Source organism: Eptatretus burgeri, chromosome 9 (genome assembly GCF_056783735.1).
Source record: "Eptatretus burgeri isolate ZD-2024b chromosome 9, Ebu_testis_v1, whole genome shotgun sequence".
Lineage (NCBI taxonomy): Eukaryota > Metazoa > Chordata > Myxini > Myxiniformes > Myxinidae > Eptatretus > Eptatretus burgeri.
In genome coordinates, this window is record NC_140969.1 from 52,567,327 (window position 1) to 52,582,235 (window position 14,909).

Sequence of the window (14,909 nt, forward strand, 5' to 3'; positions counted from 1 at the left end):
GGATACCTCGTAGTTATCAGTTGATGGAACTCGATGAGATGTGATATGCATCATCTTAATGTGATTCCCTATCTGCTATATGACATCCATTTTGCTCTATATCTTATAGTTTCCATGCTCGGCGACCCATCGCCACCTACCGGCTTGTTTGTTTGTTTGTCTGTCTGTCAATCACCTACAGGTCACAATTCTAAACTGATCGTCATGAAGCTTTATCAAGTTGTAGAGGTAGTCACAACTGAGAAGCATATTGATTTTGAGGTCAAAGTTAAAAGGTCATCTTGACGTCATATTTCTAAAATCGTCATTTTTCATCCGATTGACTTGAAACGTGAACAGGATTTGCATATTGGGTCTCTGAATTGGGAAACCAACTATTTTTGAGATCAAAGAGTCAAAGGTCAACTCAAGGTCAAATTTCTAAAATAATCAATTTTCAACTGAAAAATCGTCACTTTTCATCAGATTAACCTGGAAATTAAGCAGCAATTGCAAAGTGCATCAATGAATTTGGAAACCAACTATTGTTGAGGTTAAATGTCAAAGGTCAACTTAAGGTCAAACTTCGAAAATCAACAATTTCAATCTGAAAAATAATCAATTTTCATCCGATTGACCTGAGCTTTGATTAAGATTGTCAATTTTAATCTTAATGAAATGGACAATTTGATGTATCCATGGCAACCTTTGAAGAGGGGGGTGGATTTTGCAAGTATCATGCTATGCACGACGTCTTTTTCTTGTTCTTTCTTTGTCCGCTCACCTACAGCCCAAACCACTCATCTGATCACTCTGAAACCTTTGGAGATTGTAGGTACCATCCCTGCGACGGCCAATTGATGGCCGACATGAGGTCAATATCAACCAAAAAGTCAACAACCAAAAATATCAACCAAACAACCAATATCAACCAAAAATATCAACAATATCAACCTGAAACTTTGGTCAATATCGACCAAAAAGTCAACATTGGCCAAGTTTCTTAAATTGTCAGTTTTCATCCGATTGACTTGAAATTTGAACAGGATTTTCATATCAGCTCACTGAGTTCAACCACCAACTATTTTTGTGGTCAACATCTGCCAAAAAGTCAACATAGGCCACATTTTTAAAATGGACAATTTTCATCCGATTGACTTGAAATTTGAACACTATTTTCATATCAGCTCACTGAATTCAACCATTAATTATTTTTGAGGTCAACATTGACCGAATGGTCAACAACTAATGTGCAATTTCTAAAATCCTCAATTTTCATCTGATTGACTTGCAATTTGAAGAGGATTTCCATATCAGGTCACTGAATTCAACAACCTACTTTTTGAGGTCAACATCTGCCAAAAAGTCAACATAGGCTTGATTACATCTGCCACCGAAGGTGAAGGAGGTTATGTTTTTCCCCCTTTCTGTCTGTTTGTTTGTATGTCTGTCTTTGTACAGGATATCTCAAAAAGTTGTGGAGAGATCCGGACGAAATTTTGTGGACGGGTTCGGTGTGTGACAAGGATGAACTGATTCCATTTTGGTGAAGATCCGGATCCGGATCCGACCACTAAATTTTTTAGTGATTCTTCACCATTGAGAGACAGGACCAAAAATGATATATAGCAAGATATCTCAAAAAGTTGTGGATGGATTTAAAATGAAACTTGGTGGACGTACTTCAATGGACCAACACAGTGTACAAGCATCGTTTGATGGAAAGTTGTACCACACCGATTGGCTCTACTCATTAGCCAGTGTGCACTCACTGTACCTCTCGGCAGTAAACCAAGTGTGCGCGAAATAACCCCCGAGAGACCCGAGAGTAACCCGAGAAAACAATGGAACGACATATATGTACACAATTCATCACAGCACGTATACATTCCCACTTCTCCCCTATGTGACACACTGCCTTCAGGACCTTATCAATGACTTAACAGGTGACAGGATGACAGTATGTCGGCATCATGCAACCGTTGTGGAAGGGAAGGATGAGTGATGAGCAAAGAATGATCAGATAAGTGATTGGTGAAGAAGATGAGATGAGCTATAAATAAATAGATAGGACCGGACAGAACCCTGGCAGACCTTACACTTGTTGACTCTGGCTGCCACGTCCTGACTGAAACCGGGACCCTCCACATTCCGTTCCCCTCCTGCTCCTCGTACAGCCACAGCACCAGCGTTTCCCTGTGGAGCAGTGACGTCACTCCGTCCCTCGGAGCAGTGACGTCAAATTTTGAGATGGCTGCCACATGGCTGAATGGCTGCCACAGCCATCAGCGGCTGAATTTGAGATGGCCCAATATCCAAATCTGTTCATAATATGTTCGGCTACTAGTGTGCCAAATTTCGTGCCTTCCTCACAAAATGCACAATTGTTATGCTAAGTTGTCCCACTATTTATCATCCATGCACCCACCCTATTATGTCAGGCTAGTTTCTTGACATGGGTTATGAATGTCATAAATTTAATTCGTCGCTCACATCTGGGCATAGATCAGATATTAGAAGTTTCAGGGTTTTTTTTGGAAAATATTTAAATTCAACCAATTGTCTGGGATACCACTTCACTGATGACATCATCGTTATCACTCTATACACCCCATGGAGAGTTGATGACATATGCCAAGTTTCAATTTTTTTCATTCAATGGTTTCGGAGAAAATGATTTCCATTTTTAGATCTTCTTGGAGGATCTCTAAGTCTTACTCACGTTGTTGTTCTTGTGGAGTTTGTTGTTTCACAGCCTGCAGTTTTCATCGAAAATTCCTGAAACTTGGCATATATATGTAAAAATACTCTGCGCAGACAGTAACCATCTCCGATTTTGAAAATTCCTCCTAGAAAAAAAGTTATGACGTCAAAACATCTCCGCTGATGGAAATCGCCTATACCATTTTCTCCGAAACTCAGCAAGCTGTTTCAATTTTGTTTGCGGGAATCAAGCCGGGCATTAGCACAGATAATATTTATCGCAAACCTGATACATCACAATGACGTCATATTTGTTTTTATGACGTCATCATTAAGAGGACGAGGATCTTAGCTCATTTGAAGTTGTTTTTTTTCCTTTAATCCAATATGGCTGCCATACCATGTGACGTCAGAGTTATCAATAAAAATCTTCTCCATGGGAAGTCCCTTGGATGTTTAAAGTTTTGCATCGATCGGACAAGTGGTTGTAGAGAAATAACGAGATAAGCGTGTTTGATTGTGGAGCAAGACTGATGCTCTCGTTCCCAAGGAAGTGGACACAACCAACATGGTGGCGTGCACGGAATTGTGGGATATCCCTGAAAAGCCTCCATCAATAGAGAGTTTATGGAGCTATCCACGTTTGGTCTTGTTTCCCTTTTCTTGCTTCTTTAGCTTGCCAACCAATATGGCGCCCGAGCACTCTTGTTTGGGAGAAGAAAGCTGTTTAGGAAGAGGTTTGAGTGAGAAGACTGAAAGGATGGATGTATGGAGCAATCATGATGGGATGAGGGAGGAGGAAAAAGGGGAGGGGGGAAAAGGGGAGGGGGAAAAAGGGACGGGGGTCAAAATTCCACCAATTCTGCGTATGTATTACATAGATTGATTTCTCTTGGGTTTTTTGGTTATTTGACGAGTGAGTGGGAGCTGTCTCTCCAATCTGGGGTATGCAGCGCTAAAGAGTTAGCTCAAACGAGACAGTCAACCTTTTCCCAAAAACTTCGATCTCTCCGAACCTGATGAAATGCATCGCATTATATTCTAATTTCCTCCATTATAAATATTTTCCCCAAACCTTCATTAAAATTTCTTTGTACATTATTTGCATTTTAAAATCACAATGAAAAATTTGGAAGGCGGTGTTTTCATCGGTGGTTCCCCAAATTTTTGAGAATTTTATTTTTTTTAATATGCGCAATTAATTAAAAACATTATGATACCCGAGACAAGGACATCCTTATTTGGGGATGAACAGACATTTATAAAGCGTTTGTAAAGACGAAGAGAAGTTTGAAGGCGACCATACCGGAAGTGGACATGTGCTGTCATGGCTTTCTGGCAGTCGTTCTTTGGTCCCAGAGTGAACGACGTGATTAGACGTTTGCGCCAGTTCGATGCCTATCCCAAGCCCCTCGAAGATTTCAGAGTGAAGACGTTCGGAGGGGCAGCTGGTGCGATACTTGTGGTTCACATTTAACAGTTACACTTCATATATATATATATATATATATATATATATATATATATATATATATATATATATATATATATATATATATATAACACTAAATTGATTAATGTTATTATGTTTATTTTGTGTTTTGCTGCATTATTGTCGTTTGAAAAGTTAATTTTTTCCACTTGATTGTCACAGAGCTGTAGAGTATAAAATCTTCGAGTTTGTCAAGATTTCAGATCTTAGAGAAGAGCCCTTTTGATTGATTATGTGGTTGTGACGTATGTCAGCACAGCACCACCTCCTTGGGCTTTGTGGTTGCCTGAGTAAGATTACAATATATATGTGTATATACATATATACATGGTGCCCGTCAATGAAGGGCTTGTCGAGGTTTCACCTCAAGTGAGCAATTTATTTGGAGTGTGTTGTCAGAAACTTGAATTCAGTGTGCAGATATCTCAGGAGGTGGAGCTGGTAACCTTGACAACCTCGTTCCATTCCACCGGCGAAGATTTCAGCCTGGTGTTGGCTCAGTGGTTCGGGTGGCGGCTTGGGATCCTAGGGTCCTGAGTTCAATTCCCGTCGGCCGCTGAATTAATACACCAGGAGGTTGACTCAGCCTGTCATCCTTCCGAGGTCGGCGAAATGAGTGCCAGTTTCCATGTGTGTACTGGTAGAGGGGCACTGCATCAGCGACACAGTCGCGCTTCAAGAAATGATAGCTTCCCCGGCAGCTAAGCTGCGATACGACCACCAGCGAAGATGTCCAATCCATGCTTGAACCTCCAAAGTACTTCTTGGGATTGAGGGTGATATTATGAAAGCTTGGCTGGGAAACAAATTTAGGCGCGTTTTGGGCCTACTGCCTGATGGAAGATCACCGAAGTTCTTTCCCTGCCAACCGACCACCGACAGGCACCTATCCCTCTCCGCATCACTTCTTCAGCGCACAACTCGCCCCCCTCTCTCTGTTAAAAAAGGAAAAAAAAACATTTTGCGTGTGTCTGTGTTTGTCTGTCTGTCTGTAAAATAATGTTGTTCTCCGGCCTTAGACAAATGTCGCGACGTCACTACCACAATGCACTCCCTGCCTGTGGCTCCTGGAAGAGCTTGCTCACAGCGCTAATCGCAAAGATGTAATTTCAAATACTGTCACAAATTCATGGAAAATGCAGTTACCAACCGTTTTCGCCATCAGGGCAACATAGCAATCCTCCTTACACTTGTGACTGTGAAAACCTTTTTGGTTATAAACCAGATAATATGCGACTCCAGACAGAGTGGTGAAAGTGCCGGAACCAAGCCCCATGCAGCCCTTGCTGAAATGATACCGGGAGCGATAAGTGACACCTGCCACGTGGAGCATTATCTCCTGACTTTGCACAACCTGGAGTCATTGATGGTTTGCAGTCAGAAACAATGATGACAATTAATCTTGGTCTCTGACCTGAGACTAACGCTGTGACATCACTGCCGCAACGCATGTACTGTCTGCAGCTCCTCAAAGAGCCATCTCGCAGATTAATGCATTAATACAATTCGGAAAAAATGATGCGTGCACGCACGCACGCACACACGAAGATTGTACCGGTGGGTGCCTGGAATGGTATCGAAAGAATGCAACCGTTTATTGTGATAACTGTTGAAAGAATGCAACTCTCGTAGGAAGTTCCCTGGATTAAAAGTCTTGTGAGCGGTGTATAGGCAATACACCCTTCTGTATTTGTACAGGACACTATTCAGGCTTCAAAACTCAGGTGAAAACCAAAAGTACATCCAACAGCCTTCCAATTTTTTTTTTTGCTGGTGCATAGCCTCTAAGTTGTCCAGCCTGGGTTTGAATCCAGACCAAGCTTTAAACTGTCGTCCTGGTGTTTCACAGGCAGGGTGATTCATCAATATGTGTGCCGTCCCTCGGATGGACGTTAAACTGGGCGTCCCATCTGCCGGCATTTGTTGGTGGATGTGTTACAGATCCCATGGTGTCCTTCGTGAAGATTAGGTGAGCTATTGCTGGCACCCTGGCCAAATTCAAAATTCCTGCCCGAACCTACAGAGGGCACTGCATCAGCGGCACAGCCACGTCCTCAGTCAATGGTGTTACTCTGCAGCATTGTGCTGCATATGAAAGAAGAAGATTAAAGACTTCAAATATTAATCACTCACTCTTTTTTTTTTTTCCTCTGCATTGGTTGTAATCAAACGTACCTTTCTTTCAAGATCGATGGCTCGTTGTTCAGTTTTCAAATGTACACATTTTCTTTTGGCGGTGTATAGGCAATTGCTGCCTCCATCGTGCCCGAGAATAACATGCATCACCTCATTTCTTCTGCAAGGGTTGTAATCAAAATGTAGCTTTCTTTCATGATAGAAGACGTGCTGTTCAGTCTTCAAATGTACACCAGAGCTCTGAAGCGCAAGGTCCAAGGCTTTAAGCCTGAAGCGTATTTGTGACGTCGCTTTCTCAAGGCCCGTGTCGCCTATCGGCTCCAACCTTTTGATATTTGATGATTCTTTTAAGTCACCTCTGTTGTTTCACACTGAACGTAAAACTTGTAGAGCGGGCATGCCAATTGTGAATATGTTAATATTGTTACGGATTTGGAAGCCTCTTGCACACAGACAGTCAGCAGTCCGAGAGTTTAGTTATTTCGTTAAGTATATGTGTAGAGTTAGAATCCATCCCCTGTGTCTAATGGGAATTTTATGTGTGCGCTGCGAGTTATTTTCTAGTTAGTTTTATACATCAATTCCCTTCACTTCTTCGCACCATCGACTCCATTGTCCACGTGTTTTTGGCTGAAGGCGTGGGCGGAGCCTCCATCGCCTCAGATCAAGGCTCTGCTCCGAAGAAGGGCATGGAGTGTTTCCTCCAGCCAATGGGAAGCCAGAATACCAGTACTCGCTTCGGTAGTACATATGCAAAAATTGAAACAACTGCAGAGCCTCTTCGGGGGGGCGGGTCACCGAGATGCCCCGACACCCCCCCCCCGTCCAATGAGGAGGCGAGTTACCTTAGGACGGACCCCTCCCACCTCACGTGAGGAATGAGTAATAGTGGGGGCGATCCGGCTGGCAAAAAGGAAGAAGCCTCGTCACCTTGTTTCCCCTCGCTTTGCCTGCTGGCGTTCTCGTCTTGCCTGCTGGCGTTCTCGCTTTGTCTGCTGGCATTCTCGTCTTGCCCGCAAGTGCTCGTCTCGCCTGGTCCGTTCTCGTGCTGGTTGGCATCCGTTGTGTCATTCCCGGTCCGTGGTGCTTGGTGCGGCGTCGAAGGTGTGGGTTCGAGTCCCACCCCCCCCACCCCCCGAACCAGCTCGTCTTGACCAGACCGCACGAGGCGGAAAGGTGCCCGACCGAACTCTTACCCTCAGCTCGCCTTCCCTCCCGAGCTGAAGGGTCAAATAAAGGCCACCCAGCCCCATTGTGTGTGTGTGTGTGTGTGTGTGTGTGTGTGTGTGTGTGTGTGTATGTGTGGGTGTGTGGGTGTGTGTGTGTGTGTGTGTGTGTGTGTGTGTGTGTGTGTGTGTGTGTGTGTGTGTGTTCATTGTAAATTGCATTTCTTTTATTCGGATAAATCTGCTCTGTGTCTCCCTCCCTATTGTAAATAAATATCTGTTAAATGTTCCAATTCGTTGCCTGTCGTTTCTACCATTCACCCAGAACGGTGCGGGCTTGAGAAGTAGTAAGGCCGTTTGTCGTAAGTTGTCATTTGGACCGGTGTGGCTCTGGTAACTCCCGCTCGGTTACGCCGGACCCGAGTCGGTACATGCGACTCCGTTCGGACAGAGTTGGCCGAGGGTGTGGCTTCCCTGGATACTAGACGTCATGAGTACTTGGGTAAATTGGAATAGACAAGTGGACCCTACCTCACGCTGTCGAAATATTGGCGACCACGGTCCTTTAAGTGACCTGTCGACTCCGGAGTTATCCGGGGTGATGACCTTTTAATTCTGGGTGTTCGGTGGGAGACGGCCCTATTGCTCTGTCCAGCGGTCGTTCCTCGCCACCGAACCCAGCACCACAACAATATGACACTTCTTGAGATGTCTTAGGCACACCACAGTACCAAAATGCCATCCGTATGATTTGTTTCTTTTCAGGTTACAATTGTGGGTGGAGTCAGTGTAGTATGCCAAGCTCCACCCTGGACGGACAGAGTTTCAGATTGGCAGAGAATATTTTAGTGGATATGAGTTCTCTTTAAAGGAACTTCAATTCAGGAGGTGGTCATTAGGCCCCCAAAGTCTGTGCAATGGTTGCCAACCCATGGTTGTTTGTCCATGTTCTCTCTCTCTCTCTCTCTCTCTCTCTCTCTCTCTCTCTCTCTCTCTCTCTCTCTCTCTCTCTCTCTCTCTCTCTCTCTCTCTCTCTCTCTCTCTCTCTCTCTCTCTCTCTCTCTCTCTCTCTCTCTCCTTTTTATATGCTGAACATCAAACAAGGAAGCAGCACCTCCCTAATCATTTAAGTTAGTGTTTGGTATGACTTGGCTGGGGTCTGCTTAGAAATTCTGTCCTCTCAAACTCGGAGCGGATGCCGTTATACCACCGAGTCTGGTTCCTTTATTTATAGAGTCGGTGTTATGCATGCTGGTACCCCAAACAAAGTGCAAATTCTTACCCGAACTTGCATCACCCTGTGACTGTTGGCAATTCCAAACTGTTTCAAATTGTTCTCAGCCACAGAAAATGATTTTGTAGCAGATGCTGTGGAAACAGAACAAGGTCACAGTGATATACAGTAGCCTATGGTTGGTTCTGCTTTACTCAATAAACCAACTTAAGGAATTGGGATAGTCCGAGTATGGTTGTCGATGGATGTAAAATGAGTGCATTGTTGGATATATATGTCCTTGTGGCTGGTTGAGTATGTATAGTGGTGTTCTTTGGTTGTGGAGTTTGGAGGTAAGGGGGTTGTATTGTGTGTTATGCCAATGTATAAATCACTGTTATTACCTCCACCACCGAAGGTGGAAGGAGGTTATGTTTTCACCCCTGTGTCTGTCTGTCTGTTTGGCTGTCTGTGAGCGGGATATCTCAAAAAGTTACGGACGGATTCGGACAAAAACTGGTGGACAAGTTGAGTGTGTGACAAGGGCGAAATGATGAGATTTTGGTGAAAATCTGGATCTGGGCATTAGACTTTTTCAAGCGATTCTTCACCATTGAGAGTTCCAGCCAAAAACGACATATGGCACAATATCTCAAAACATTGCGGACGAATTATGACAAAACTTGGTGGACGAGTCTTGTAGATGATAGGAACAAGCCGATTCGATTTTGGTTAAGGTCCGGCTGAACATCCGGTCTGCCAGTGGGATACAAAATGTAAGCTGTTCGACCTGGTTGAGGTGTGCGCTCTGCCAAGCGCTGTTCGAGTTCTGACAATACTTTAGCAGTGGATTCAGGTGGTTAGCAGCGTGACGATACGATTAGCATCAGGGTGAGGCACGACTAGTCTGTTCGATTAAGTCGACAAAAACTCACACTGAGGCTAATTCTCATCATTTGTTTTTTTTTTCATCAAAGCTTCATACTGTATTGATGTCACAAATGCCCCAGGAGCAACATTCTTTAAAATAAATAAATAATAAAAAGGTTGCTCAGACCTTTTTGGGTATAAGGTGTTTCATGGGTCATGATGAATAGTAAGAGCTGCTGTTTAAGACCTGTCACTCACATTCGCAGGAACTACTCAACGTTTTGTTTTTCACATGACCTTTTTCTGAAGTTCTTTCTTGTGCAGTCAGTATTGTGTTTCTCAGGGAATTAAATGAAAGTTTGGTATAAAAGATATGTCCCACTTGAGAATGAGCAACTGGTAATGATGCTTTGGAAGCCATCTTTTTGGATGCAACTGGAAAGTTTTCAAAACTTAGGTTTGGCTTGTGAAAGCACAAACGGAACAAAGTAAGGAAGGAGTCATAAGCATTATGTGGCAATTTTTGCTCATTTCCTGACTCTTTCGTGCTGTTTGTTCTCTGTTGCAGTAACCATCATTAGTGGTTGCATTATGTTCATCTTGTTCCTGTCGGAGCTGCACTACTACATGACTAAGGAGGTGTGGTCACGTCGAGTCGTGCCTTTGGTATTTGTAACTGGGCGTGGTACAGATGCCACAAAGGCTTGACTGACTTTTTGTTACCATCAGGAAGGAATGTCAAGGTGGGGTGGTGGTGGGATGTAATGATGTGTATTTGAATCACCTGCCTTACCTGCCGTTTGGATAAACGAATCCTTTTACTCATTCGATAACGCGATTTCGTAAATTTTGGTGCCAATTTACATCTCGTCATTTTCAAAGATCTCGGGAGAACTGCAATCGACAATCTGCAAAAAGCAAATTGCTCGGGTGCATTTGAGTGTGAGTTCCGCTTGGATGTTTTGACGGTACAAGGAACACATCACCATAAGGCTGCATGGTCTCTCGTGAAATAAACATAACTCGTGTTCTTCTGAGCATTTACAACCTTGATGACGGGCAGACGTTTGTGTACTTACAGGTGCGTCCAGAGCTTTTTGTGGATACGACACGAGGAGACAAGTTGAACATAAATCTGGACGTAACATTTCCCCACATGCCCTGTGCCTGTATGTTTGTGTTGACATATGACATATTGATTACCAATTGGAGGGTGGATTTTGTGCAAGTTATTGTGTTTCATCATATCCGATAGGCTTGTGCAAGTGTAACGCAGAGACAGCTCCGATCGGTTATTTTGTACACTTTACCTCGAAAGCCCCCTAAACCTCTTTGTTGTATGAGGGTAATCTCACAAAAGCATCGTTTGTAACTTTTACATGCACAGAAGCTCAAATTGCATTTGCCACCCTTGTTGGGATTCGTTAAGTGCCACTGAAAGTGATGTTTTGTATTTGTTAAAGATGACTGGTGGTTAAGATTCCACAACATTATTGACTGCTGGAAGCCTCATCCGTTGGGGGTTTTAATTTTTTTTGGGGGGGTGGGCGTTGGTGTCGTTGTAGTTCTGACACTTGATGCAATGGATGTATCCGGAGAGCAGCAAATTGATGTGGCACACACGCTGTATAAGAAGCGTTTGGACAGGCACGGTCATGGCATCACACAGGAAGATGAAAAACATGGTGAGAGTGCTGCATTTTAACACAAACCCTGGAATCATTTGATGTCTTGCAAAACTTCCATAAATGTTAGCTTGTTAACGTGAACAGGCCTGCATCAGTTACACGTACTGTACATCGGTTATAGGGCTGGCAGGATAGCTTATAAGTATGCACACTCACCTCTGAGCTGTCTTGCCTGGTTTTGAATGTTGGCCCAGATATAAACTGTCATCTGGTGTTTGTTTCACTTACGGGGCACCAAACAAGTGCACTGTTGGTCAGATGGGATGTGACTCCGGGGGTCCATTTATATGCGTTTGCTGGCAGCTGTTAAATATCCCACGGTGTCTTTTGCAGAGGGTAGGCCACGATGTCAGTCAGCACCATTGCCAAGTTCCAATATCCTGCTGCCCGAATGTGCTGGGACATTGCATAGGCAGCGCATCCTCACAATCGGTCATTATGCAGCAAGAGGGCCGAGTTCCGAAGTGAATCCTGGTCCAACGTGTATTTGCTCATGATGGTTTCTTTGATGAATAATGGACCAATTGGACTATGGTTTGAATGGACATACCAAATAATATTGTCTTTCACCATGCATTGACAATTCACACTGTGTACATTTTCAGAATCATAAAACTGAGCGTTCTGTCTGTTTTTGATCCCGTATAAGGATATATATGGGACTCACCAGATAACCAATTCTTGCACAAGACTTCAGGACGTTCACTGAAATATGGCACTCCGAACAAACGTACATGGAAATTTATTATTCCATGAGGTTATTAACCTCCGCCATCGAAGATCGGAGGTTAGTGTTTTCACCCCTTTCTGTTTGTTATCTTGCCAAAACGAAGTTTTTGCAAGATATGTTAGTCAGCTTGTATGTTTTTTTTTTGTTGTTTGTTTGTCTGTAATCACGTATAAAAAATTCTGCAGAGCACAGTTATCATTGGAAATTTTTGTAACTTTGCATATCAGAGGCCTATAGAGGTCCCTTTCAGTGAATAAAATTTTGAAGGTCAAGGTCAAAGGTCACTTTGTCACAAATCGGGGGAGTCGACGAAACCCTTATGTTTTGAGTAATTTTGATCGGATCGTCTTCAAACTTCATGGGAATATAGTTCATGGTCTGGTGTTCAGCTGATTAATGTTTGGTGGCGATTGGCCTTGACCTTCATGGTTAGCACCGAAGGTCAAACATATTTGACCCTAAGGTCAAATTTTCAAGTTTTAGGAACCATATCGTGTAGTACCTCAAATCGAACACCTCGATGAGTGCTTTCTAGATATGTCAAGCTTGAGACATTATGACTTCATTTGGTGATGTTATGAGGTAAACGCATATTTTTCATGGTTACTCTGTAGAACGATTCTCATCGGAATCTCTCGGAGGCAGATATTCCTCAAGGAGTCGCTCCTGGTGGATAGCAGCTCTGTTCACCTCAGTGTGACCTTGAAGAAGTCACACGTGGTAACCTTTTGGCAAGATATGGTTTATTACTTACGAAATCTTTAGATTTCGTAAGTATATTGATGCCTTCCGTTTCTGTTTGTCTGTTTGTTTGTTTGTTTGTTTGTTTGTTTGTTTGTAGGCACGATAACTCGAGAACGGAAGAAGCTACCAATGTCAAATTACACCACGTGATTCAGGAGGGTGATGGCTAGTGCTGATTAGATTTTGGTCAAAATCGGTCAAAGGTCAAGGTCACAGTGAGGTCAAACATCCAAAAAATGATAACTCGAGAACGGAAGAAGCTTCCAATGTCAAATTACACCACGTGATTCAGGAGGGTGATGGCTAGCGCTGATTAGATTTTGGTCAAAATCGGTCAAAGCTCAAGGTCACAGTGAGGTCAAACATCCAAAACATTCGATTTTTGATGGTTTGGTACAGAATCATCGTAGAAACTTCTGGTTTGTGTCGCTACCTTCTCAAGAGACAGCTTTTATTAGACAAGGTCAGTGGTCAAGTTGACGATTTCGTAAGTACCAGTCTATGACTGCTTGTTTGTTTGTTTGTGAACAGTATTACGGAAAAACTCCTCGACGGATTTCGACGAAACTTGGTTGGGGGGGGGGGTTAGGTATGGTCCAAGGATCATGCCATTAGATTTTGGACTTGGTCCCCCCCCAAAAAAAAAATTGTTAGAGAAATTTTTTTTTGCATTTCTTCATGTTTTAAGTGATTTCCAACCCCCCCCAAAAATTGCTAGAGAAAATTTTTTTTTTTTTTGCATTTCTACATGTTTTAAGTGATTTCCAACCCCCCCCCCCCAAAAAAAAAAATGGAGAAAAGAACTATAACTGTCAGCACTGTTGACATATTTAATGAATAAGATATACGGTTCACTTGAGTGACCCAGCAGTATTGGCGGTGGAGGTTTTGCCCTCTCCCGAGTGCTCCCCCTCTAGTTTTGGTATGTGGTACAACAGACGATGCTGAAAGAAACTTAAAAGAAAATCCAACCATCTTGATTTTGTGGACCACCCTATATAATAATATTGCACTCCTGGATCCATGAATGGCTTGTAATAAAGTAATTAAAAACAATGGTTGCCCTTCTTTAGCCGAAGATGGTTGTTCAAACGTGACGTGTGAACGCCTGGGAGTGTGAATTTATTTAGAGTGGAAACTTCTACCCACACAGCAACCACACTCTGAGATTGTAACCTGGTGTCAAGGGACCTCCAAGATGACTAGACAACTTGCAACATGTAGTTTAGATAGAAATTTGAAATTGGCTTCGGGTACTGAAGATAGCGCTCCTTCTCTTCGGAAAAGACTGTGGGATGTTTGACATCCACCAACGACTGCTGCTTGCAGACTGGTACTCGAGAGTCACGTCCCTCCATTGGACAATAGCACACATTGATGCCTCATCCTGCATGTAAAACACCAGGATGAGAGTTTATAACAGGTGAAGATTTGAACCCAGGCTAGACAATGCAAAGGTGAGTGTGTATACCACTTGGCTATCCTCCCAAACCGATTAAAGTAATCAATTGGAGCATGTGCATTCATATCATACTAAAATATGCAATTTGGTGTCTGTCTGTCTGACCACGATGCATTCAGTCGTTACTTATCCAATTCAGCCAAACCTTCCAGGGGGACTAAGGGACACATGACGGAAGTCTTAGCAACTTGATTTCCCCCCCCCCCCCCCCCCAGGAGGTTTTCCGTCTTGGAGAAATGCCTTGTGAAGAGAATCGTGTCATTTAGTGGGGCACACTTACTGGAAGTAAAAATTATTGAAACCACAAGCTATTCAGTAGATTCCATCCAATGTATGGTCACCTTTTGAAACGGTCATTACTGTTGTTTAACACGAGACTGAAATAAATTTGAGGGAAAGCCAATGTCCATAAGGCATTCTATACTAATCACATCCCCAACAGACAAATTGGCCACGAGTTAAGCATCGAGCTAGGCCGCAATGATCTTTAGCTAATAAATGTGCTTAAATTAGTATGTACGCATGAATGATGTATCCCATTCCCTGCACGATTTTTCAAGCCATCAGATTATATGTGGACTATATATGGATTGTTGATAATTTACGAGCACATTACCCTTAGGGTGATTGCGTCACCCACCCCCAACCCCACAGTGACACACGTACATACATACACACACGCACCTGCCGATGAAAGAAGTAGGTGATGGCCTGATGGAACTTAAT

General features: G+C 43.2%; 1 protein-coding gene across 4 annotated transcripts in view; it reads left to right on the forward strand.

Moving 5' to 3' along the window:
• The first annotated feature begins 3,973 nt into the window (after positions 1 to 3,973).
• ERGIC3 (ERGIC and golgi 3) overlaps positions 3,974 to 14,909 on the forward strand; it is a 107,699-nt gene continuing 96,763 nt past the window's right edge. For 3 of the 4 annotated variants that reach the window (XM_085895170.1, XM_085895171.1, XM_085895172.1), the window contains exons 1-4: positions 3,974 to 4,133; positions 10,128 to 10,198; positions 10,641 to 10,728; positions 11,125 to 11,244. In XM_085895170.1, coding sequence (XP_085751296.1) covers positions 4,010 to 4,133; positions 10,128 to 10,198; positions 10,641 to 10,728; positions 11,125 to 11,244 — 403 coding nt within the window. In that variant the 5' untranslated portion in view covers positions 3,974 to 4,009. The remainder of the gene's footprint in view (positions 4,134 to 10,127; positions 10,199 to 10,640; positions 10,729 to 11,124; positions 11,245 to 14,909) is intronic. The other variant, XM_085895173.1, reaches the window with a different exon arrangement.